At 39.8% G+C, this 26,894-nt stretch overlaps 2 protein-coding genes across 3 annotated transcripts; both read left to right on the top strand.

Annotated features, from left to right (window-relative positions):
* Positions 1-1,088: 1,088 nt before the first annotated feature.
* On the top strand, positions 1,089-9,343 carry cstf1 (cleavage stimulation factor, 3' pre-RNA, subunit 1). Its single transcript, XM_042495691.2, has 6 exons — positions 1,089-1,231; positions 1,613-1,812; positions 1,902-2,179; positions 2,270-2,467; positions 2,602-2,992; positions 8,631-9,343. Exons 2-6 carry the CDS (start codon positions 1,644-1,646, stop codon positions 8,888-8,890), a joined length of 1,296 nt encoding a protein of 431 aa, XP_042351625.1. The 5' UTR covers positions 1,089-1,231; positions 1,613-1,643; the 3' UTR covers positions 8,891-9,343.
* Positions 9,344-11,448: 2,105 nt separating this feature from the next.
* On the top strand, positions 11,449-26,622 carry cass4 (Cas scaffold protein family member 4). Of its 2 annotated transcripts, none has more exons than XM_042505729.2 (7): positions 11,449-11,608; positions 22,420-22,842; positions 23,510-23,593; positions 23,716-23,832; positions 23,954-25,246; positions 25,360-25,443; positions 25,657-26,622. In XM_042505729.2, exons 1-7 carry the CDS (start codon positions 11,606-11,608, stop codon positions 26,071-26,073), a joined length of 2,421 nt encoding a protein of 806 aa, XP_042361663.1. In that variant the 5' UTR covers positions 11,449-11,605; the 3' UTR covers positions 26,074-26,622. The 2 variants fall into 2 exon arrangements, with proteins under 2 accessions (XP_042361663.1, XP_042361655.1); XM_042505721.2 differs by lacking the exon at positions 11,449-11,608 and adding an exon at positions 20,345-22,313.
* The last annotated feature ends 272 nt before the right edge of the window (positions 26,623-26,894 follow it).

The raw sequence follows: 26,894 nt of genomic DNA on the forward strand, positions 1-26,894 counted from the left end.
TATATCCATTTACATGTTCACTTATGCCTTTTCAGTGGATGAAGAATAGCAGTCTCATGCCCCACTTTTGTCTCCAGCACCACTACTAACAACAGCACTACTAACCATCTGCCAAACAATGCGTGCACCTGTCAGTGTTAAACAGTAAACCATAATAATCATCTCAGTTTTACTCTATGACACACTCTATGACTCTTAGCTGCTGCGTTCAGCATGCAGCTCAGCAGAAGGCATTTTTAAGCTCATAAATGTAAAGCCAAAGCTGCAGTTATAGAAACAAAGCTGAGCTAAAACCTGAGCAAATGCTCACAGCTTTTCTTTCTTTATGTCTTTAAGATGATGTAGTTGTGCACCCTCTGCTGGACCATTTCTGTAGGCCAACATTGCTGAATAAGGTTTACATACTTTATGTATGCATAGAAACGATTTATGTTTTAGAACTGAGAAAGCGACAGAGTACAACACAGTAAAATACATAGCATATCAACACATTTAAAGCTGGGGTGACTACCAGTTATTTTACTTTATCCATCATCTGTTGTTGTTTTTTCCTGTTATATCATTTAGATCAAAAGGGTAACTTTTTTATATAGCATTTTAATGCTTAAGCAACACTCCAAAATTACTATATAAAGAAAGAACCAAAAAAATTCTCACAATTTAGAGGACGGAAACAACAAATAATTCTCATTTTTGAAATTGTAATTATTTTACTAAGACTCAATTCAGCCTACATTAAACTAGTTAAAAATAATTTTAGTCATTGTTGCTGATTAGTTTTTATGTCCATTGACATACCTTCGACCTAATGTTGAGGCTTAGTTAATTGTGGCTAAAAACAGGAAAAAGAAAAAGAACGAAAGAAGTAAAAAGAAATCCGTGTTCGGGGCTGCACTAAAGAGATGTTGCCTTCATGACCATATTGTCTTAAGGGAATTTTCATATACTTCAATTTTGTTTTCGAAGCGACCAACATTTTCTCCCTCTAAACGTCTCATTTCACAGCTTAGATTATTATAAAATGCAATACTTTATGTTATAGTCTCCACTGAAATATAACGACTTTATTCAATCATTCACCTTTGGCCGACGATTAACTAAATTATAAAATTCTGTTTGTCAAGAAGGCAACCTTGCTCTACAGTGTTTCGGTGCTGTGACGTAGGACGCAAATACGTCGCACAGCGTAACGCACGCTGGGTTCTGGAGCGCCGTTGGAAGTTTAAATTGGGTAAGAAGTGTTTTATTTTCACACGTTTACTATTCAGCTCATAACTTCAGTTGGCACATAATGCCGTGGTTGCATAGTACAGCCGTCCAGACAATTCTGGGTTTAAAACAGGGCATATACCACCGTTGTTTTTGCTCTGTCTCGACTGTAGCAACAAAGCTAACGCTGTTAGCATGGCTGCTAAACACAAGTTCCATTCATTTGTCGTAGCTGCAGGCAGAGCTAACTGTTTAACGTATGTTTAACACTTACGGTAGACAGTGTACTAAACAGTTTGCTACAACAGTGCGTTAGATAACATTGTCGTCTTGTGAAGCAGAGAACAGTGGCTAACGTAGTCTAAAGGTTGATTGTTGTCATTGTGCCTTTTGTTGGAACCAGTGGAGTTGTCTTCTGGTCACACTGACCCATCATGTATCGCCCCAAGCCGACTCTGAAGGACCGACAGCACCTGTACAAGCTCATCATCAGCCAGCTGCTCTATGACGGATACACCAACATCGCCAACAGTCTGATCAATGAGGTCAAACCACAGAATGTAGTGTCTCCGTCTGAGCAGCTGATGCAGCTGGCAAAAATAGGTAATACATGGTCCCTCCACGCTTTAATAGCTTGTTGCATATGTGATTGTTCAAGATGCCCCAACTGTATGATGCTTAACCTCTTTCAGGGATGGAGAATGATGACAGTGCAGTGCAGTATGCCATTGGGCGCTCTGATACAGTGGCACCTGGTGTGGGGATTGATCTGGAATTCGATGCAGACGTCCAGACCATGTCTCCAGAGGCATCAGAGTATGAGACCTGCTACGTTACATCCCACAAGGGTCCATGCCGCGTGGCTTCATACAGTCGGGATGGCCAGCTGATTGCCACTGGCTCTGCTGACGCTTCCATCAAGATCCTGGATACTGAGCGCATGCTGGCAAAGAGTGCTATGCCTATTGAGGTGAGGCAGATTTGAGACTGGAGTACACTGCACATTTTTTAATCCAGCGGTCATATGTTAAGTGTTTTTTTGTGTGTCTTTATATGTCAGGTGATGATGAATGAGACGGCACAGCAAAACATGGAGAACCACCCTGTGATACGAACACTGTATGACCACGTAGATGAAGTTACCTGCCTCGCCTTCCATCCAACTGAACAAATTCTGGCTTCTGGTTCAAGAGATTACACCCTGAAACTCTTTGACTACTCAAAACCCTCAGCAAAAAGAGCATTTAAATATATACAGGTCAGAATTTGCGCAAAGAAACACACAATTTATTATTTGTCACGGGTTTAGGAAAAAAAGGAACATTTCATTTTTTGTAAAACTGTGCTGACAACTCTAATTCAACAGTTCTCTCATCATCTATTCCCCAACAGGAAGCAGAAATGCTACGTTCAATCTCCTTCCACCCATCTGGTGACTTCCTGCTGGTGGGAACGCAGCACCCCACCCTCCGTCTCTATGATGTCAACACCTTCCAGTGCTTCGTGTCTTGTAACCCGCTGGACCAGCACACAGACACCATCAGCGGTGTCAGCTACAACCCCTCCGCCAACAGCTACGTCACCTGCAGCAAGGACGGCAGCATCAAGCTCTGGGATGGCGTCTCCAACCGTTGCGTGACCACGTTCGAGAAGGCCCACGACGGAGCCGAGGTGTGCTCTGCCATCTTCTCCAAGAACTCCAAGTACATCCTGTCCAGCGGCAAAGACTCTGTGGTCAAACTGTGGGAGATCTCTACAGGCCGGACGCTGGTCAAGTACACAGGTAAGGAGGATGTGTTTAGCCGTAATCACACAGGAATCATACGTCTGAATTCATTGTATTTAACACGTTAGGTAGAGCGATAAAACAGTTTTTTTTACAGGGGATTGTGATTACATTTACGTTGTTAATGATGATAAGCTTTGGACATTTTTACTCAATATTAAAAGATCTAATAGCCTATCTAGGCAGAAATAAACATGACAACAGGCAGTTTGCTGCCTCTGCTCTCTATGGGGGGCTATGCTCCACACTGAGCAGAGCAGACTTTAGGATATATTTTACTGTAGTAAATGACAGTATTATCCATATGCCAGTCTCCTGCTAATCTGCATCCTGTTTGTTATACACAGCTATGTTGCTCCTTACACTTAAGTGTTGGAGGTAAAATTGTGCTCCAAAACTGAGAAAATTGTTGACAAAAAGTATAAGACATTGTCAGTTATATGAAAGTAGTTTGGATATCTCAAAAAAAGAAAGTGCAGATTTAGATGGACAGGAAACAGCAAATCTTGGGATGATACTGATACTGTCACCTCTTAAATTATCATCCCATTAACCACACAATGATTTTTAACAAGTTACTTACAAGGCAAGCTAAATTATATTGTTGCAAGTTAAATGTTAACTTTCAGATGCTATGTAATATATTATTTTACCACAAAAATATACTCTAAACCAAGCCACGTTTACACAGTTCAGTGTCTGTTTTTGTAACATGTAACGTTTTAAATGTAATCAGACTATATTGTAAAGTTTAACTAATGAACCCTCTGGTTTCTTCAGGTCTTAGTCTTAAAACTGGCAGCATTATCAGATTATATAGCGTGATAAATACCAGTACTGATCAATATAAACATTTATCATGATCATATATTTTACCGTGTTGTCCAGCCCTAATGTGAGGGCAGTTTGTGTAAGTTGACCTCATGTTTTTGTGACTTTGAAGGTGCCAGGGATCCACGGGCATTTATTTGCAGAAATGGAATATTTAACCATTACCCTGTTTTTCATTAGTTCATCTTTGTGTTTTTTGTTACCTTAGAATGAGCCGTTTATATCTACATGCCGAGCAGGTCCTCCTTGACTGAGTCAGTCAAGCTGTTCCACAGTAGCCAGGACAAACCAAACACTGGTGCAAGATAGGGTCATTTAAATTTCAGCATCAGTTACCGTAGTTCTCCTGCACGCCCGGCACACAGGAGCGGAGTTTCAGAGGAGAGTTTCAGTTCTGCAACCTCACCACTAGATGTCACTAAATCCTACACACAGGACTTTCTTTTTCTTGTGATTCAATAAGTATCTTCAGACATGCTTTTTGACCCAATGCAAAACCAACAGATGTTTTTACACAGTGATTCAAAGCGGGTTTGATGTGATTCAGTTTGGCTTTAAACTCTATTCTGCTGTCAAGCCAACAACATTAAAACAAACTGATATATGGGGTAACGTTTTGGGAAGATCCAAAGGATGACACGTGATCACTAAAATGCAGTTTAGCTATTGTTAACTTCAGTTCCAGAGATTTCACAGCAGTTTTCACAGCTTCAGTTAAGATAAGATAGAGCTTTATTCATCCTGGTAAAACATTTCATGCCAAAAATGCTCAGTATACAAAATACATCAAAAAATGTTTACATTCACGCAAAAAATAATGATAAAATATGCATACATAGTAGATTAAAACAGAAAAAAATACATAAAAATGAATATAAAACACTTTTAGTTTCCACATGTATGTTTTAATGTAACTACAAAGTGTGTTGAGACCAGAATAATCACAAACAAGATGAGTAGATGTATTTGAGAGAAGATATTTGTGGGGTTTCATTGGCCTGTGAAGACTATATTGAACAGCAGTGCCCCCTAGCCAAGTAGTGAAGAAGTGCTTTCATTTGAACTGTAGTGCAGTGGTTAAGAGTTTCATGATTAGTATGATTTGTTATCATTATTACTACATAACGCGTTGATATAATGGATACACTTTATTCAGTAGAATAACTGGTTCATTGTTACATATGTTTGTTTTCAGTAATACTGTAAAGCCATCCACCACTATCAACATTTATTGTGTTAACACCAACCTGAACATGACTATAATTTAGGAAAACGGTCTGCCAGCGTCACTGACCGATGGCAAAATCTTTTTAAGCGTCTGCAGTTATTTGTTGCAGTGACAGAGTAACGTCATCCCCCCTTTACGTAAATGAATTCATTGTGGATCTTTCTTTGTTGGTATTAGGCAAGAGACAGTAATGTCATTGTGTGTTGAACAGCAACACTTTTGACGTAATGGTTATGTGGTCAGAGTGGTGTAAGTGTTACCTTGTCAGTGTGCGGTAAGATTAATGGAAATCTCTTTAGCAGTGTTTTAAACTTTTGATCCTACACCTTAGCAGTATTTTGAACGTTTTGATCCATAACTATGTAAAGTGTTTATCTGAGACACTCAGCAGACATCTATATCTTCCCTGCTGTAGAGATGGCAAATTCGACACTTTGAAACGTTTCAATACCTTTAAACCATTGCTTTGAAACGTTTTGAAAACGTTTCAAAACCAGCTTGCTCTAAATTGGCATCTGCTGGTAGAAGCTTGCATTGCACCCATTTATCATTGTTTTTGTTGTAAGCTCCCTTTTCCCAGCCCAGAAGCCTGTATAGCTATAATATAGTTACATGTATCAATATAAATCTATAAATATATATATATATATATACATATATGTGTGTGTGTGTGTGTGTGTATATCTATTTATATATAATCTATTATTCTGTTATATGTATGTATCTGTCAATCTATCTATCTTTCTATCCATCAATCTACCAACTAACAACTCAATTCACACAAATCTCGCTCTACTTCCTCGCCACAACACAACACCTCAAGCGGCTGAGTTTCCCGCAGTCTTTTAAAACTCTCTGTCCAGGTTTGGTACATGGCTCTGTTATAAATCGGTTTGGTATCGATCACGTGACGTTTCGCAACCCGTCTCAAGCTACGTGCCGAAGCCGGCAGTGACGAAACGTTTCGAAACAGTCCGATCTCCGGTGTCAAATTTGCCATCTCTACCCTGCTGATGTGACTTTCTTCTTGTACTTTACGTACGTCTGGTCTTTCGGCAAGTGCAGCTCATGTTCGGTCAGACAGAAGTCACATAACTGACACAGAGAGTGACGGCCGTGTAGCATACTTGGGCAGTACATTTGTGTTTACTTTCCTGCCGCTTTGTACTGAATCAGGGGTTATATTTAAAATGCATGTGATCTTTTGATATTCTTACAATATGCCTGTCATCAGAGATCGTAAACAGATATTTCGACACCGCTTGCTGTTTTTAAATGGCCCCCCCTTGAGTTCATCAAGAATTTACTACAATTTTGGATTCATCATTCACCATGGAGGCATGTGAGAAAAGCAAAGAGCATCTGACACGCAATATGGTCTTTTTGAGGGGTTAAGTGTTCCTTTAATACTGAAAGCCTGGACTGAACCTCATTCTAACGGTTGCATTCAATTCAGCGTGCTGAAGTGAAGAGAAAGAAAACAAAGAGAAATCACTGTCTTAATATTTAAAAACTGCAGTGTGTGATGTTTTATTGTTGATTTGCAACTCTCAGCCAGATTTATGGACTTTAGTTTTAGTTCAGTCAGCAAAGTATACGAAGGTGTTGGCTGAGGTGTTAAGTCTGTTGTTGCATCACTTCATGCACCATGTTGTAGTTCAAGTCATAGAAATCATTTGTATGTGCTTTACATAGATAACACTGATTATTTCAACAATCTCATGGGTAGTTCCCTGTTTTCATGCACCAATGTAAAAAGAGCAAAATATGATCCAAAAATTTTCTTTGCCCATCCTCACAGTAGACACACTCGTATTATAGCAGAATTATAAGCCTGAAAAACGTCAATATGACTTCATTTACATCTCTGATGAACTTCTAAATATGTGATAGTTTACATTCATTTAAAGAACAATTTTATGGCTTTTGTTATCTCATTCTGTCTGCTTGACATTTCCAGCTGTGTGTTTAGCTTAATTTGCAGTCTGTGTAATAAGCTGCGTCATCTGAAAGGTGCTCAGGCCATCTGCAGTGCAGGTGCAGTTTTCAGTATGTACTTTTCTCTCTAGGTCACGCACCCATGTTGTATGACATAGTTGTATTGTCATGCAATGGAAATAAATGCTTGTTTCCTTGGAAACCACAGGTATTTTCCAACCCTAATAACATTTACTTTCTTTTTGTTCTATATGGTGTTTACAAAAGCCAAAGTGAACCCACACGACAGACAGGGCATTTCGGAGTTTATTTGTATACACTTCCTCATCTGTACTTACGCCCCCAGTTGGCATTTCTTCAAATTGAGTCCTTTTCTTTGTCCCAGTAGACACATCTTTTGAAGCTGCTTGGTGAAACAAATGAATACGCACAGTGATTGCTTGTCACTAGATTTGGGCAATTGATGATGTCCTATCAATATCCTCATATGAGACTAGATACAGTCTTAGATTTTGAGATCAAATTATTGTATGTGTTGTCTTTCCTGGTTTAAAGGCTGCATGTTAGTAAAGTAATGTGAGTTTTTGAACTTACCAGACTGTTCTAACTGTTCTATTGTTTGTTTCTATCGACTTAATCATAATATCCACACAACATCGGTCAACCCAATATAATCTCGTCTCGATATCGAGGTATTTGATCAAAACTACTGTTATATTTGAATTTCTCCGTCTCGCCCAGCCCTAGTTGTTACTTAGGGTTCAGGTCTGTAGAGTTTTAGCTTTTTGAAGTCTTTTTTTCAAACATTTTGTTAGGTTGCTGTCTTATGCTAAAACCATTTAAAACTGAATTTTTCCCCTCGTCAGTCAATACTCAGCACCCCACAATGACAAAGCTTAAAACAGAATTTTAGAAACTTAAGCAAACTTTATACTTTTGTGTGTAAGTGTGTGTGTGTGTGTGTGTGTGTGTGTGCATGCGCGCATGTGTGTGTCTTTGTAACTATTCTGTGTCCCTTCTCTGAATTCCAAGGTTTTTGTGTGTCCATGCACACAGCATGGGTGGAACTCTTTTTTTCTCCTCAGCAGCATTTTGTTTAGTTTCTGTCACAGCATGGATAATTGTATTGATAATTAGTTGATCAGCTCAGATTGATCAGAGCTGATCATATCATATTGATGGATTAGATCAGAGAGGCAGCTGCAACAGAGGCGAGTGAAAATAATCTTTCAGACCCAGTGCTGGACGGTAGAGTGTGCATTTTTAATGGAAACACAGCCGGTTTAGTCAGAACTGTGTAAGCACTACTCTAATATATATATGTATATATATATATATAATGGTTAAGTTTCATTTTCACTGCACCTTGTGTTCTGCTGCACCATCTGGGCCCACACTACGCTCTGCATTCAAGAGTGTGGTGTGGTGGTATTGTTGCAGGCCACCACATATAAATGGATGTCTGGGAAACTCTAGCCATAGAGAGATCTGTGAAAATGTAAAGCTTCATTGGCACAGGAACAGTAACTAAGGGGGTTTAGTGTAAGTTTTTTGTAAATGAAAGTGTCTGTTTTAAATAGTGTTGTGATCATGGTGAAGTGAACTGTCCTACTGATTCGTCCCTCTTGTCTGTTTTAGGTGCGGGGCTGAGCGGTCGTCAGATGCATCGTACACAAGGCGTGTTCAACCACACAGAGGACTACGTGCTGCTGCCAGACGAGCGCACCATCAGCCTGTGCTGCTGGGACTCGCGCACTGCCGAGAGGAAAAACCTGCTGTCTCTGGGACACAACAACATCGTCCGCTGCATCGTCCACTCGCCCACCAACCCCGGCTTCATGACCTGCAGCGACGACTTCAGGGCCCGCTTCTGGTACCGCCGCACCACCACAGACTGAGACACATCCAGCCTCTGTGATTCTTCTCACCCATCTCGCTTCATCTGGTCTCTGAGAATCAAACAGGATGCTGTTGTTTCCAGTGAATCATCACTGTCTTCTGATCTGTGGTGTCCTTCATTTTTATTTCCTGTGAAACTGCGGCAGAACTTGTGGGACAGTACTAAAGAAAAGTTGTCATTTCACCATCTGAAGAGCAAACCGCTCTTTCTCAAGATGTCTTCTCTTTTTGAAAACACTTTATGAATTATCCGCTGAAGCTTTGTCTCATTGAAGTGAAAGTCTTTGCTTTTTAAAATCCTTTCACTTGTTGGACACTCTTCTCACATCTCATAGTCCTCAGTTGTATGTCGTAAATGACAACAGAGTTGTTTTGTTGGCTTTTCCACTTTTATATTTTGTCTACGTCCTTTGTTGTAATTCAGATTTTTATTAAACATGTAAAAGAAACAAGCCGCTTCTGTGAAGTCCCCTTCAGAACTCATAACCACAGCTATGGTAATATCCTGTAGATATTTTAAGACCACAGTTGTTGCTTTGAAAGAGAGCACAAAGGGGCAATGATATGCCAAATCACACACACACACAGATAACAGTCCCTGTAGATATACACTGTCTTATTGCAGTATTTCTTTCTGTTTTTGGCTTGATTCAAAAAAACACGGAAGAATAGAAGAAGCCTGAATTTGAAATGGTGGATTAGTTTTCGGTTGACAAAACATTCTAACTCTAATGAGGAACTACACCCACTTTCATGATTTATACGACTTTTATTTATAAGACTTGAGTGAACATTAAGAACTCTCTACAAAATCCAAAAGATAGGATGTTAAAACTCCTATTCTATAGGGTAAAAAAATTCTGAAGCTGCTCTACTGACAAAAAATTTGAAGAAAAAGTTATAGATGACACAGAGCACCCAGGGGAATGTTCTTAGGATTAACCAAATCGCAATGTTTGTTTAGCACTATATGTGGGTAGGAAACATCTGCATCACACATAAAATGAAACGCTGACGGGAAACTGAAGCTGTTATTTCAAAGCCACTGAACTCAGTTCACCCAAAAAAAGTAATCACTTCATATAACCCAGGATATTCCAAACATATTGTACACTTAAACTAAAACTTAAACTGTTATTTAATGTTTTTTCGGTGGCTAAAATACATGTTGCTGTGGCCCTTGTCCACAGCAGTACGTCGTTTAGCTTCTAGATTTGGTTCAACAAAAGACGCAAGCAAATCAACTGAACATAAAATAAGCACAATAGAAAAGTCATATAGGTTTGATCTTCCTGTTTAACTAAATATCTGTCGATGCTATAGTTACATCTTAACAACAGAAATAAACATTTTTACTGATGTAACAAATCTCTGTTATTCAAATAAATTACCAGTCTTCTACTTGGAAGCGATTCTTGTAAGTGGGATGTCACGGTGATTTGGTCTATATGGGTACATTTTTTGTTTCAGCACTAGCAATACTAAGAATAAAGCTCATTTGGGTATTAAAGAGACAATAAACATTCTGTAAATGCACAAAATCAGGTCCCCGCTCATTGTCTATTAAGCAGCTCCAGACTTTAAATCCGATGACATCATAAGATTGAGATTTAATTCTCTAGTTTCTGGCTTTAAGATGGGGTAGTTTATCTTCACAAGTCGCCACCTTATTATTAGAAGCTTCTATCTGCATTCTGAGCAGTTCTGAGATATTGAGCCCCAAAGATTCTGTATTCCAAATAGCTAAAATGATATGAACCTTTTTGTTTTCTAATAAAAAGTCCAAAAATGCGTATAGATTTAAAAAAAAAAAACAAACAAGAATACATATATGATTAAGAATACATATATGAATAACGCAGTTTCGACAAAAATGTCAGATAGAGCCTCATAACTTTAAACTCTGAAGTGTTGATTGATCTTTCTGAGGTCATGGAACTAACACATTGGAATTCTTAATTTTGGAAGCGTTCCATTTTAAAATACTTGGTGGCGTTTAGGGACACCCTCAAAAAAATCAGAATAATGATAGAAAAAGAGCCACAGATATCAAAGCTCCCAATTTTCTCTTCAACTCCAGCTTGCACCCTCACATTGAAAGGTCACTGTGCCCCTATCACTCCTCTACATTCCCCAACCCCCCACCTAACTCTCCCAGACGCTGCTGTCTGTGTTGTCCAGACAACAATGAGAAAAGCCACAAGAATTTCTGCTTCAAACAAACTACCCCCCCACCACCCCCAAACCTGCCCTATAAATCTGTCATGCATACTGAGGAGTGTCAGACTTAGAAGAAAAGAGGAAGCAAAATAATAAGAGATGACAAAAATTCCCTCAGCTAGTTGGAAAAGTAAGCTAGTGACAAATGACTTCTGCTTATCAGTAAGATGAGAGGAAAGAGCACAGAGTGGCATGAAGCTGAGTGAAAAAAATAGTGGTGAGGTGGGGTAGCTGCAGAAAAGGGGGGTGTCTCTCTGGCCAATGGGGCTGCAGGAGAGCAGCTCTGTCAATGACATGGTGCTCTGTTACTCCGCCCAGGGTGTACAACAGTGTGGCTCTCAGTGACAGCTCAGACAATATGCTTGAGACGCAGACGAGGAGTAAATCCCTGAGCACACACACTCATGGGTGAGATGATTCACTGAAATACTGACCCTCTGTGGACGGATTTATTTCTCATTTGTGTGGACACTGAACACCACTGAATAACAAACATGGTGAGTGCTGCAGCTGCTTTTGATAAAACTACAGTTTTTATTACAATTCAGCTATTTTGAATGACTGTTAATATCATTTTTGGATGCAAGCTGTGATGTATGTTCTCTGTGGTGTGCGCTTGCTTGCCAGAGGAATGCCCCTGTAGACCACCTGCTTGGATTTCACTTTAACTTTGCGGTGTCAGCTACCGCCTATTTCTACACACAGCCCCTCTGACCTGTTCCACTGTAGGCTGCTGTAACCTGAGAGATCCTGACACAGAGCTGAGAGTGAAACTTTATGAGCCTCATTAACACACAAGCCTTTAGAAGTGAGATTATCAACTCAGGCTGCTCAGGAATACATCATTGGGACATTATATGTGAATCTGTACGTCCTTATGATGTTTGGTCATAAAACCCAAGAAGTGTGTCAATTGCACATCCTAGCAACAGCTGATCAAACTGCCTGCATGTTGGTTTCTGATCTCCAAAACCCTCTGCACATGTGCTGCTGTGTGTACTTTTTATTTGGGGTGGATGTGGTGAGTGAAGCTTTTGGTGTCTGGTTGGTACTCGCCTGTTGTTGAAACTTCTCTTTACATCTTGATGCCTCTTTAACCTCAGCTGGACTTTTACTCGTTGGCCTGCATGTTGCAGAAAATGGTGTTGACTTTTGAGTTAGATGAACTATTGTTGGACTTTTTTTCTGATGCTGTTTGTAGCTTGAACAAGAAATGATCAATGCATATAATTGCAGTATTGTGTTTCTATAAGTCAGCGTTTGTTAAAGGACCCCCTGAGTGACTAAGTGGGACTGTAAGGTAGCCAGCAGCAGATGGGAAAAACATTACATTTAGCAAAAGAGACTCAAAGAATGTCTGACTCTTCTTCCACAGTTTCTTTATCTTTGCTAAGACTAGTTTTGCTTGATAATTCTGAATTTATTTCATATCTAAAAATGCGGAATATCTGCACAACCAGTGGCTATGCCCAACATAGGGCACCCCTGCATTGCATTACTAGGCATTTAGCAAAACTTTTACAATAGCAATAATATGATATTTTAACTTAACCTATTGTGAAAATCGTATCGTGGGGCCTCTGGTGATTGACAACCCTATTCTGTAGTATTAGAGTATAAAGAAAATAAAAAAGGCAAAAGCCACCAGGAGCACAGTACAAAAAAAAAAAAAAAAAAAATATAAGAAGGAAAAATTTGCTACAATTGAGCATACCGTAATCTTTTGTTGTTTATTTATTCTTATTGTTTGTTAGTTGAGTTGATTTCTCATTAACTGGGGGGTGGGGGTGGAGTGTGGGGGGGTACCAAAGAAAGCTTGCTTAGGGCGCTAAATCTGCTAGGTCTGGCACTGTGCACAGTATCGTTACACTTAACTGAGGTTCACCAGCTCAGTCATTGTTTGGTTTGGGGGTCCTTGGGTGGAAAATGTTTAAAAAGTCTCCACATGATTGATGTTATAGTAAAGCATAATCATCCTGGTCCAGGTCTTGTCTGTAGCTCACAGTAGAGGGAAAGGATATGCATCATCTTGACATTTTCCCATGCAAAGCAAATTTGTAACTGAGCTCATCTTATTCATCCCTGCTTTACAAAAAATATGACTAGATTGGCTGATGACTAAGAGTCAGTTTGAGCAATCTCATTTCCGTTCTATAAGGTTATTTCATACTGGAATTTATGTCCATTTTAGCTCATTGAGAGCTATTTTGGGACGCCTCGTGCAACGAAGCTGTCTGTCTGTTTTTGTCATCTGAGAGCAGTAGTCAGTCATGAGGGCTTACACAGCGGGAGGCTGGCATGGAGAAGTGGCAGCATCCTCTTCACATCCCACTCAAGGAAGTTCAGATAAGTTGAATTCTCCATCTGTCCTGTGTGTTATCCAGCCACTGTCTGTGTGATTAACTGCTGAGGATTATAACTCTACCTCAGGATTGAGAAGCCCTCATCGTTCATGCTGTTAGGATTTGTGCCAACCGGGCTATAGGCTCCTGAATAAACTCACCAGAGTATGAAAACGAAATTAACTGAGTGATCAATAGAGACTTGGATCGAGCAGTTTCTAAGGTAATAACACACGGATTGATAAATAATACACAGCAATAAGTTGCAACACATCTGGGGCTTTCCACAAGCAATTCCCTGAATGCCTATTCAGATGAGGAGGGTGTTGCTTTGGCTTTAGTGGGAGGTTTAGGTGAAAAGCAGAACTGAGACTTATCAGCCATCTTTTTAAAGCTGCTCTCATCAGTATTTTAACATCACTAATGTGAAAGGTGTCATTTGCAGATGCAAACCTACAGAAAATTAGCTCATGACTGCAGTTCCCATTTGCACCAAGCAGATTTATGGTGTTTTTGAGCTCATTGTTGTGGTTTTTATAACCTGCAGCTACGTATTAAGCCTGTTTCATAAATGCCGTCTATCCCTGAAATACTCAAGAGCATTGTCTGCCTGCTATATGTCAAAAGGAGCAGGGATCAATGTTCAGGAAAATCTGCATTGCCAAATCTTCAACCTCAAGATCTCATAACATTTCAGGGAAAATGCCAGTATGTCTGTAGTAAATGAAAGCAATAACATTGCAGAGACAAGCACGTAAACGGTTACATCGGTTTGGCGGAAGATGCTTTGATGTGGAGCAAGCGAACCAATCTCAAGACTCCTCCGATGACATATTTTCATCTTCAACTTGTTTAAGAAAGAAAATTGGCACCAGAGAAAAACACCACCTGACACGTTCCTGCAAAAACAAAAAAAGAAAAGAAATGTCTGTACACATACATCCGGCCTTGTCCCATCTTCTTTTTTTTCTTTTATGGTGTTTGGCTTTTTTTTTTTACCACCATCTGCTGGACTGTCCCTTAGCCCCATTTATTACGGCATTGCCATGGCCCATGTGAAAAGATGCAAGAAATGTTGAGAAATGTAGTGCATGTTTCAATAGTGAAAATCATTGGCAGTGCCTCAAATGTTCTTCCAGTAATATACTAAGTATTTCATTTGAGAGTACAAACTCACTAAAAAAAACTTTGAGTTGTACTTATCAAAACATTGCTCCATGGTTCTTAAAAATTCCATAGGGTACCTTTAAGTAATCCTTCAGATTATCTTCAAATCTGATTATGTTTCACATAAAATTAAAAGCAGTTTATAGGCTGGAAGGAAATGCCCAAACTTCTCTGCATGTTTAGCAATATTATAGTATTCCCTCAAAAAGAAAGTAGTCAGCCTTAAATGTTTAATGTAGCACCATTACATTCACAATAGGTAAAACATTGTTTATGTCCGTGCAGGGAAAAAGGCCAAACCAGTAGTTAACAAGTAAAGTATCAAAGTGGTCACACTGTGAACATATTCATTTTGACAAAAGGCAGAGATGAGTCTGAGGAAGTGTGAGTATAAATAAATGCAGAGTGTGAGCAGTGAGATAAGTTCCTGCCACCGAATAGAAACTTCCTGTTTACTCCAGTCCATCCTACAGCATTTCTTCTTATTCTGTTTGTTATTAGCTACAGTTTAAGATAAGACTATTCACTGTCAAACCTGTAGTCTAGTAGCCATAATCAAACATTGAAATAAAGCAGCTATTTGCTTTCCATTTGTCATACTTCTCTAAAAACCTTGAAATAGCTGCGCCGCGACTCTGATCTTCTTCACCATTTGTTGAAAGTAGTTACATTTTTCTTTAACATCGCATTCATTAACAAGACTTACTGTACTCACACAACTGCAGTATCTGTTTGTATATAACAAAATAATGTAAACTCAAAGGTCAACTTAAGCTTTCAACCACAGCATTTAATTCCATCTCACTGTCTTCCTTTGATCACATGTTAAAGTGAGCATTAAGCTGTTAAATTCTTACTTTTCTAATAAAAATTTAAAAGACAATAGCATTAGTAACAAAGAGTCCTGAGTTCATTTAACCGACATTGTTCAGTTACGCAGCTAGAGTTTAAGGTTTGCTAACATTAGCTAACATTAGACACAATAAGAAAGCATTCATACCAAGTGAAGGTATACCAGAATAACCACAAGGTTCGCATGTTGTCACAGGCTTGCTACTTGCAACAATGTACCTTGAGTAAATGTCATCTTTACTTTGTGTTTGGTCAAAAATGATCAATGTCATTAGACATAAAGCTAGCATAGTATCAGATAACTAAGCTACGTAACACAGTACCACAGCTTGAAACAAACCATATGATTGCTTAAGGTTTCGCCACATTATAAGGACGCTGAAAAAAGAAGAAGCTAGCTCAACTTTGGTTTGTTGCGCGTCACAGCCATCCACGGCGACATGTTGGCCGCCAGTTTGTAGTGCCTTACCACCGGTTTGCATGTACCTGTTTGTACCCTGTTACTGTATCACTGGCAGTGTGAGCACAGCATTAGTTGCCATAAGCCAAATGGACTTTTTTACAGTCCAATAAATCAACAGATGAGAGCAAAGCAAATCCTGAGATCTGCATTCACATAAGAGCAAATAATCTATTAGAGATGACATCAGTTCAGTCATCTTTAAAAAGGCCTTTTTGTTTAGTTTTGAAAGATTTTAAGTCTTGTTGCTATTTTTTCTGTCTTATATTATACTAAGAAGATTAGCTGTCTTTGTGGAATGTCCACTAAATGGTCCTTGGAAGTTTCATCAAGTCTGTGTGCGTTTGTTTATGAGATTTTGACATAGTTCTCACCAGTTCCCATACAGGAAATACCAGGGCAGCTGTAGCGAGTCAATGTCACTGCCACGCAGTCTGAATCACTCTCCTCAGCCTCCTTTTGGATGTGTCTGGATTGGAGAATGAGATGATAAAGGTGATTTTCCATGAAGCACATCTGAGGATCATTTAAGATGATAAAATTCGACCAGGGACGAATTTCCAACATGTCAAAAAATAATTTACAGGGATACCACGTCTCTCTCCTAGTGTTTTTCTCTCTGTTTGTCTGTCTGTCCCAGTCTCTCCTTCTCATCTCTCTCCCTGCCCCCATTTCTGAATCTAAGATACTGTGGGAAAGTCTAATATGTCATATTTACAAGCTGACTTCCTGTCCAAATTTAAGAAAAGGGATTATCTCAGCTATGTGCCCTGCCTCATCTTGAACACCCTGCTCCCGCCACTCTGTCTGGGAAAACGAACATTTTTCTTAATTTGAGTGAACTTTTAGTTGTGCGTGACAGATTTGTTCACCGCCACCGTGGGTGTTGTGCTGGGCCTGGCATGTGTCTGACAGTATAATGGATGAGGTGCTGACCTGACCCTGGGGTCGTGCCCGGGCTGTCAAGGGGCAAAAGGTCAAAGTGAATCAGGAGGGTGTCATTCGCACACTGGGAACCACTTCCTACACTGGTTCCTGTTCCTGTTCCAATGGCTCTCTGGGACTGGATGCTCTTATTATGATGACTTAATAGTGTGTCTCTACAGGTGCTGTCTGATTATATAGAAAAAAAAGTTTGCAATTACCCAACAGCATTAGTCCTTGACACAGGGGGTTTCCATCCTTTAGTGCAGTTACAAAATACCTGATTAATGCACGTCAGTGGCTGCAGGATAATTTCCTTATTTTATGAATTATACAGTTTATAAGAAGTGCAGAAGGAAGTCCACTACTTCTCGTGGATGAGAGGCTCTTACATTAATAGCATCCTCCTTGTTAAGCTGTAACATTAGCTGGATAAGTGGTGCAAGTTGAATTAGAAGTGCGGTTACTGTTGGCCGGCATGGTTCATGTAAAAACAAAATCCTACATGAAACTGCTCAAACAAGGTCTGTAGATTATGTTGAGTAACCAGGTAATGATTTCTGGAAAGAGAGATCGCTGTTGACTTTTTCTAATGTATTTCTTTAGTGTTTTGAGCACCACACGCCAAGTGCCATATAATTCCACACTATTCTCCAACACTCGGCAACTCACACCAAAACAATCAAGATCGATAAATAGCACAACAAGTTAACAGTAAAAATATGTATTTTGGATTTTGTAGTGAACTATCCCTTTAAATACCAGAAACAATCACCTTGACTATAAATGCAGAGAACAAACAGCCTTTCAGTGAGTCTCTTAAAAAATGTTTTGATAATCAATCATTGCTTTAAGCCTTAGTAGGAAAATAGAAACTGGAAATAGAAATGAAAATAAAAACTAAAAAGTGATTTTATCACAGTTTGGAAAGCTTTGATGAGCATTTTTCACAATTTCATATTTTCGACTAAACAATAAATTAGTTAATTAAACAGATGAATCAATCATGGAAATAAGCAGCAGTTGCAGCCCTTCATGTTGTTGTTTGTTGTTGACATATAACAGCAAGTGAAAATTAGAATTGTCATGAAAACAGTGTTTCACTTCACTTCCAGCATTGTGTATTGAAGTGATTTGGCCTGGTGTGACTTATTGCCTGGACAGTAGCTCCTATCCTGACCTTTTGAAACCATTTCTTGCGTTGCGTGTGGAGGTCCGATGTTAATTTGTGAACAGGATGGAGTGGAGAGACGGGAAAGGCAGAGACAGCTGTGCAGTTAAAGTGCTGAAGGCCAGCTGTCAGAGTGGCTGATCTGCACAAGCAGGCGTGTGCAGGAATCCAAAAGAGTCACAGCTGAATCTGACTTTGTTACTGTACTCAGTGATCAACACGCAGACACTGAACCAGGGACACACGAGTAAACACAGCAAGAGGCGGGGGACGAGTGACCTGAATTTAGTGGGTACATAGTTTGGACAAAGTATCACTAATCAGGTCACATGACCGGCTGTGGTTTAAATGGCATCTGTGGCCCTCTGAAGAGTTTTTTACGTACGGGTTAGGGTTAACCCTAACCCTAACCCTAACCCTAACCCATCTTATCATGATGTGGAGTCTGTCGTGATGATCATGAAACCAGTCAGCTGCTTATGTTATGTTAAGATAGTGTTCACTGACGATTCGAAGAGAAAGTAGCTCCACCAACATAAATCTTGGTGGTACGGTTGCTGACTGTCATTTGACCCCATGTATTTCACTTGCATGTCTGTAGCATGACCTGGAGGATTAAGGAGTTTGCTGAGGCTTGGTCTGTGTGTGTGCGTATGTGTGTGTGTGTGTGTGGGGGGGGCATAGTCTGCTGCGGTCAGTGTGCTCCACAGGCCTGCATCCCAACAGGTGCTGAGTGTGTTAGGCTCGGATGGTGAATGGACTCTTTGTTGCAGAGGATTCACCCTCAGAGAGAGGGCAGGGCCAGCAGACACACACACACACAAACTCACATATCAGCTGAGGGTGGTGTGTGTGTCGGGGTGTGTGTTTTGTTCAGGGACCGTCTGTACCATTATTACTATAGTGTCTTGCACTTGCATCTCTCATGTCACTGCTGTAGAAAGAAAGCAAGTACCTTTACTCAAGAACTTAAGTGTTATTTGATGTTCTTGCACTGCACTTGAGTATTTCTTTTTTTAGTTGTTGCTTTTATATGCTTGTTTTTCACTATGTTTAAGATGGAAATATTGTAGCTTTTACTCCACTGCATCTATTTGACAGTTACAGTTGCTTGAACATTCAAATTGCTAAATTTAAAGAAGTTCAAATGAGCTTGCGTGCACCTACAACATTAAAATTCTTATTGCTAATGAATTAGCAATAATAATTAAATAATACACTATACAGGCTAGGCTGACAAGAGGCTATGGAGCAAAATGGGTATTTTTATTTTTGAGAGGATATTTTGCTGATAATACTTCTGTATGTAGGAGTATTTCTACATCATTAGTACTGAGAGTTTTACTGCTTATTTTACTTTTAAATGGCTGAAATTAAGATTTGTCAACTTTATCCCAAAGATCTGTGTGTGCTACCTTTCTACCTGTATGCAACATTGGAACCGTGCAACCGTTTTGTCTTTGCTCCCATTTTTCAGATTTATGCTAAAGATCTAAGACTTTTTTTCATGCACTCGAGGCTATTTCTTTCAAATTTTGGACACAAATTTGTTTAAATCCATGTTAGTGATCACTTCTCGACTTTCCAAGATAACCCACCCACCTGACAGGTGTGACATATCAAGATGCTGATTAAATGCCATCATTGGATAGTCACAATAAAAGGACACTCTAAATTGTGCAGTTTGATCACACCACAGTGCCACTGATGTCAGGTTTTAATGAAGAGCACCACTGGCATGCTGACTACATGTATGTCCACTAGAGCCACTGCCTGTGACCTGAATGTTCATTTTGCTACTTTAAGACATCTTCCAGTGCCTTTTCCATCAATTTGGCAATACATCCAACCAACCTCACAATTGCTGAAGTTGTTAATAATGATGAAGTGCTGTCAGATCAAGACTCTGATAAGGATGCTGAGCGTTCAGATGAGCTTCCCTGAGACAGTACTGATGGTTTTTGCACAAATCTTGCAGGTGAAGATGCTGGATGTAGAGGTACTGAGCTGGTATTTTTACACATGGTCTGCAATTGTGAGGCTAGTTAGATGTGCTGCCAAATTTATGGAAGCAGCATTTTACAAAATTAACATTCAGTTCATGGGCAACAGCTCTAGTGGACATTCTAGCAGTCAGCATGCAAACAGCACACTCCCTCAAAACTTACGTTATTTGTGACATTGTGTTGTGATCAAACTGCACATTTCAGAGAAGGCTTTTTATTGTGACTATTCCAAAGCACACCTCATCTTGATATGCGATACCTGTCATATGGATGATTTATCCTGGTAAATCAAGAAGTACTCACTAACACAGATTTTAAGAAATATGTGGCTATAATCTGAGAGAAGTATATTATAAGTTTTAGAATTTTTTACTTAAACCTGTGGAAAATGGAGCAATTTTTGTTCAGTACATATGGACTCTTTTGCACCACAAGCAAATGCTGGAAAGGCGTATCCTCTCAATGACCCAAATTCCACAGTCACAGTTTGTTTGCATTCCAGTTTTATTACAAACATCTTAAGTTTATCAAGGTTGAAACCTGTATTGTGCATCACATTGAACTGTCCCTGGCTGTAATGTCGCAGCTCTGTTAGTCACAATCTTGAAGTCTGACTAAAAGACAGAGGAATTTTCCAACCACGAAAAAAGATAAGACAACATAGTGACACAGTAACATTGCAGTTGGTAACTTGTCAGGATAGTATTTCCAATGTTTTCAAATATACAATGTCTACAAATGTTAAGGTGTAGGATCCTGTATAAAATCATTAGATACATAATAGCCAGCTTCATGTACATATTATCTTAGGGGCTTTTTTTCTGAAGTTTAGTTACAGGGTCAAGATTTGATTTATATGAATTTCCCCAAATTTAAGCACAGTAAGACATATATGATATTACAAGTAAGCTTTACAGTATATAAACACATTTCATACTCAGTAGCGCCCATTGTTTTATAAAGAACAGTGACAGATTTAGATCATTTCCATGAAATCTAATGTATTAATATAATATAATATAATATGATATGTGAAAAATGTATCTATAATCACCCCTAAACATTTTGTTTCATATACTCTTTCAATTTCAACAACATTTAAATTTAGTTTGATTTCACAATTAGCCCTAATGCCACCAGACAATATAAATTTTGTTTTATTTTCATTTAGTGATAACTTACTAACATCAAAACATTTTTATAATGTGATTAATTTCCTTTCTACTGTTTTTTAATAACTCTTTCATGTCCTCACCTGAACAACATGAATTTATATCATCTGCAAATGTTACAAATTGGACACTGTAAAAACATTATTTAAATTAAGTAAAAATAACTTAGGTCCTTATACTACACCTTGTGGAACACCACACATTACTCTTCTAATATTTGATTCAGTATTATTATTTTTTTTTTTACATATTGAAACCTATTATTTAAGTAACTTTTTAACCAAAGTAACCTGAACATACGTACATGTTTCTGATGTGAATTTAAAAAATCCACTTTTCTCTGTGTGCATAGTCAGTCAAACCACAAGCTGCTGGCTGTGAACACAGCTCTGCTTAGTGGTTTTGGTTTAGCACATTTCACCATAAACAGCTTGTTTCTCACAGTTTGCACAAATACAGTCACCACAGCAAGCGTGGTGACAATGCATTAAAGGAAGCTGTCTCACATCAGTGTTTGTAGTCATTGCATGTATAGTTGTTACCAACAGTGCTTGTGGTGTTTCATGTAGCCCAGTCTGATTTCTCCATATACAGAAAAGAGCGAGGCAGTTATAGTGACAGTGAGGATATGTACATGTAGAGAAAATTGAGGTTTGATTTACAAGTCAGTGTATTTTGCTATAAGATAGGATGCTTTCAAGTGTGCAAGAGGAAGAAGAAACTTGTTTTCCATTTATGTCGATGCAGAAAAGCTCAAATAGGAAGTGAAAATACAGAGCAAAGATGCGTAGATGTCACATTCAGAACAAAAATAGCTCTACTTAGTTTTGTTGATGTTTCACAATCCCTCTAACAATATGGGAAAGAGTAACTTTGTGACAACTGTTTCTTTAACTGTGATTCAGAAAATGACTTTTGCAATTGTTCCTTGTGTATCTGATGATGCCCCAGACGTGCAACTTGTCGCAACATTTTGCAGAAGGAAATGTTGTCATAGGTCTATAGCAGCAAAAGAAGAAATGCATTACATTCAGTTTGAAGTTAAAACTTGGATCTGTACATTGCAAATTTCAATAGAGAAACGGACCAAGGAACGACACGCATGGAGGTTGTCTTTGGGTCAACTATTTTCATTTAAATCTGGCATACAGTATCCCCCAACAGGTATGTTTTACATTCTCATCTTTATTTCCATTTTCTCTCTTTTATTTTAGAACAAACTTGCGAAGGCTCTGTATGACAACACCGCAGAGTGTGCAGATGAGCTGGCTTTCCGAAAAGGGGACATCGTCATGGTGCTGAATCAGAACGTGGCCGGCACCAGCGGATGGTGGATGTGTTCTCTTTATGGACGGCATGGTCTGGCTCCTGCAAATAGACTGCAGCTTTTACCACAAACTGGAACCAATGCGGGCTCATTAAACCATGACACAGAAAAATGCAAATTAACTGATGCTGAAACTGATGACAGTGCACAAAATATCTACCAGATCCCTAGTGTACCCCGACCCTCCAGCAGCCCAGCATACGAACGCATGGACATGATCTACAAGGTCCCGCACACTCCTTTATCAGCATCAAAAATTCCAGTCCCGCCAGCACTTAGGCACAGCACAGAAGGACTTGGGGGAAACAAGGTAAACATAGTTTTTTTTTCCTAAGTATTGAATTTATGTGGAAAAGAGATAAAACCTCAATGTAGATGTCCGTTTGTCAATTTCTCTGAGGTCAAAGATGGTCCCTTACTTTGGAAAGTGTTCACCTTCATGATTAGAGAGGTAGACTTGCAGAAATGCAATGCTGTGAAACCCCTGCTGGCAAAAGAGCTTACAGATGGGGACTAGGGGCCTCTCCATGGGACAGGCATGCAGCACTGCGGTCTTTATAGACCTATAAAAGACCAACAGACACAGACTTCAGACACTTTTAACTGCAAACAGCAGCTCATGCCGCCAGGGACCCCAGAAGGATAGAAGTGTCTGTATGGGTGCCTGCGCTGCAGAAGGTGGGGAGGGATAAACCCACATGTTCACCATTTCCTCTCCTGCTCCAGGGGCGTCCTGTTACCCTCTGCAGTAGCCACCTAACATTCAGTGAGCAGCATGGTTTCTATTACAGAGCTGCGTTAATTGGCAAAGTGCATGCATAATGGGGTTCTCCAGCACTCAACAAGCTTCAGAGCAAACACTGTCCCCATAAATGTGTTGATGCAGAGGTCAATGAGGTCAATGCAGCTTTGATCAAAACAGTGCGAAGTGTTAACCAGTCAAATCCAATATTACAGCTTGTCTGTTCCCTCTGCAGACTTCAGACTTCAGCATGGTGCCCAGTCCAACAGGGGAGGTTTACGATGTTCCAATCCAAGCAAGACGAGCTTCTGTTTTCACTGTGAGTTCCTGAAAATATGCATGACAAAATACATCAAATGCAGTGCCTATCTGAAGATATCCTTCCACTTAAGTGGGTACAAATCTGATATCTTCACTGTCATTGTGATCTACTGTTTGCAGGCATCAACAACTCCAAGACACGTGCCTCGAAAAAACTCACTGATTCCACTTTCTGAGCTGGAGAAAAGATTTGACCACTCTGAGAGTTTAAGGTGCAGCAGTCCAGGAGACACTTATGTAAGCCTCAGACATTAAGAGGAATTCATCAAGCAAGGCAACTTTTATGTGTTTTCTTTGAGAAGCAGTCTAAAGTCCTTTTGCATGACTGTGATATTGTCAACTTTGCTCTTGTGCACAGGTCTATGCAGTTCCACCACCTTTGCCTCAGGACCCAAACTATGACATCCCTATTCCCTCATCTACAGAAGCCCAGAAAGTGATTGGTGGATACAGCACCCTCCCCAACCCCTGCAAGCCTGAGTGGATTTATGATGTTCCAGTGGGTCCAGAGAAACAAAGTCCACCCTATGATACCATGCCCTCAAAACCCATTTGCAGGGAACTTTATGACACTCTTCCAACACGTGCTTGGCTCATTCAAAGAGGCACTCCAAGTCCCTCGCTTTATGATATACCAAAACCCAGCCCAAGTCCACCCAAAGTGCTGCCAAGGGTCCCAATTTATGACAAGCCTCCAACTCAGAAGCTTACAGAGGAGCTGGTATATGCGGTTCCACCCAAGGAGGAACCCCTTACTCAAGTTGGCAGTGCTCCCTCCAGTGATCACATACCCCTAGAGTGCAGGGGTGACTCAAGCAAAGCTCATGAACTCAAAAGAGTGCGTCTGCAACGAATGAGGAACTTTCTGGCTTGTTCGTCTTTCCATGACCTTACTGGAAGTGGGGACTCACTGGTGCAGGAGGAAGATGAGCGAGACAGAACCCTACGTCTCTCTTCAACAGACAGTCAAAGAATCAGCACGGCCTCCAGCTCCTCCACGAGCTCCTGTGACTCTCTGGCTCTGAGTTCATCCTCTCCTGAGCCTCTGCGAGAAGTGACGCTTAGCCAGGACGAGGCCTGCCGCAGACTTTTGGACCTGCAGGAGTCCGTTTGCAGGGCTGTTCCCCGTCTAATGGAGTTTGTCAGCAGTCACTGGAGGAGCAAAGAACATCTGGAGAAACACCTGATGGAGATCAAAGAAGCAGCAGAGGGGATTGCATGTTCTCTGATGTGCTTCCTAAACTTTACCCTGGACATTAAGGGAAATGCCCGTCGTTTGACCGATGGCAACCTTCAGACAAGGCTCTATAAACAGCTATCTATCATAGAAGATTCAGGTGTGATCCTACAACAAACAGTAAGTGCTCTGAACATGGCTGGCTGGCCCCTTAATACACTCTGTCAGGACCCTGGGCAGGCCCAGACACCTGACCTACTGGAGCGCTTTGTTATGGTGGCACGCACTGTTCCAGAGGATGTCAAGCGCCTGGTGTCCATCATCAATGCGAATGGTAAGCTTCTGTTTAGAGCCCCTCAGAAAGATCCAGATCCTCTCAACACCATAGGTCAACCAGAGACAAAGAAAAGTCCCAATGGAAGTGAACAAGGAGGGGACTTAGTGGAGGATGACAACGATTATGTAGAGCTACAGGTGAAAGCTTTTTGCTATTTAACTGCATAATGAGCTATTAACCAAGGGAAACACAAAGCATATTTAATAATGTAACTTGCATACTAATTCATTTGCTTTTGACTTTTCCACAGACTAAGAATGATTTTGAAAAGCAGCAGAAGGAAGTGGAAAAGGATCCAAAAGAAAATGTCACAGCAGTCTCTAAAAATGCCAATGTGAGTATCTCCTATAACACAAGGGATGTGTTATTACTTAATTAGCATGAAAACACCTTTGCCTCTGAGAAAACTTGACTTTTTTATATCTCTCTACGATGTCGCTATCCAGAATTTAAGAATTTCCTCGTAGTCAGAAAGACAGGAAAATGCTGTAGTCCGGAAGACGTAACATATGGCCAGGTTCACATTCTTTGTTCCATTTCTGTTTAGGTTAATAACAAACGTCACTCCTCTGAGTCTGGCAGTGGCACAGAAGAACATAGATCCTCCTCCTTGTCAGAGCACTGCCGGCTTTACTTTGGTGCTCTCCAGAAGGCCATTGGGGGTTTTGTGGGCAGCCTTCAGGATGGCCAGCCACCAGAGAAATTCATCTCGCAAAGTAAGCTGGTGATCATGGTGGGCCAGAGACTGGTGGACACCCTGTGCAAGGAGGCCCAACTTGGCGGGTCAACCCAGAGCCTTCTGTGTAAGAGCAACCACCTGTGTGCTCTCCTAAAGCAGCTGGCGGTGGCCACCAAGAAGGCGGCGTTGCACTTCCCGGATGCACAAGCTCTGCACGAGGCTCAAGAGTTTGCAAAGGAACTGGCCAAAAGAGCACAGCACTTTCGGATATCACTTGACCTCTGAGTGTGCACATATCAAGCATATTAATTTGTTTGTATAGCAAAAAACATTGTTTTATTCATCACCAGTTTTGATTTTGTCATATTCAGCTACATTTAAGCTTTACTAGCCAAAAAGATCATTGCTTTGTGCTGAATGTTGTTATCATAATGAATACAGGTACTGGTTTAAATATTAATAATATTAGAAAAAATCGCTGGGACGAACAGAACAATTGAAATATGGAGTTTTATTTGTATGAGGATGAAAGACTTCACCACTGTGGAGTTCCAAAGTAAATTGCACATTTAGGATACTGTACTCAAGCCAATTTTAAAATGCAATTAAAATATGAAGTATAAAATTTGTTTATATAATTTACAAGTATTTTATATTATCCTAATATTGTTTGTAATGTGAATGTTTTATGTATGTTATTACTTTATTATGTAAGAGGTATATTCTCCAGGGCAGTAGTTTGATACAGTCAACTTTTTAAAAATATCTATGTAAATATTCAAAAAAAAAAAATTGTCATGCATTCCCAAACAACAATTAAAAACTTAAAACTGGTTTATTTTTAATGTTCATTGGAAGCATACATAAACATTAGTGACCATTGTAGAAGATATTTATTTGGCCATTACAGTAAAGAGTATTTTACACATAAAGTTTATGTTGGTTGCATTATGGGAAATGTAGGATCTGATGTTTTTGGATCTTAATCCAAATCAGGGACTAAAGATCAAGATATCTTGGCCACTGCTGCTTCAATTTTGTCTGTTCTTTTTTAAAATCTGTCTCTTGTGACTTCCTCAACTGTATGAAAGTGCAAATAACTGAAG

The sequence above is a fragment of the Plectropomus leopardus genome, chromosome 2 (genome assembly GCF_026936395.1).
Source record: "Plectropomus leopardus strain MGB_pleo_1.0 chromosome 2, ASM2693639v1, whole genome shotgun sequence".
NCBI classification, from domain to species: Eukaryota; Metazoa; Chordata; class Actinopteri; order Perciformes; family Serranidae; genus Plectropomus; species Plectropomus leopardus.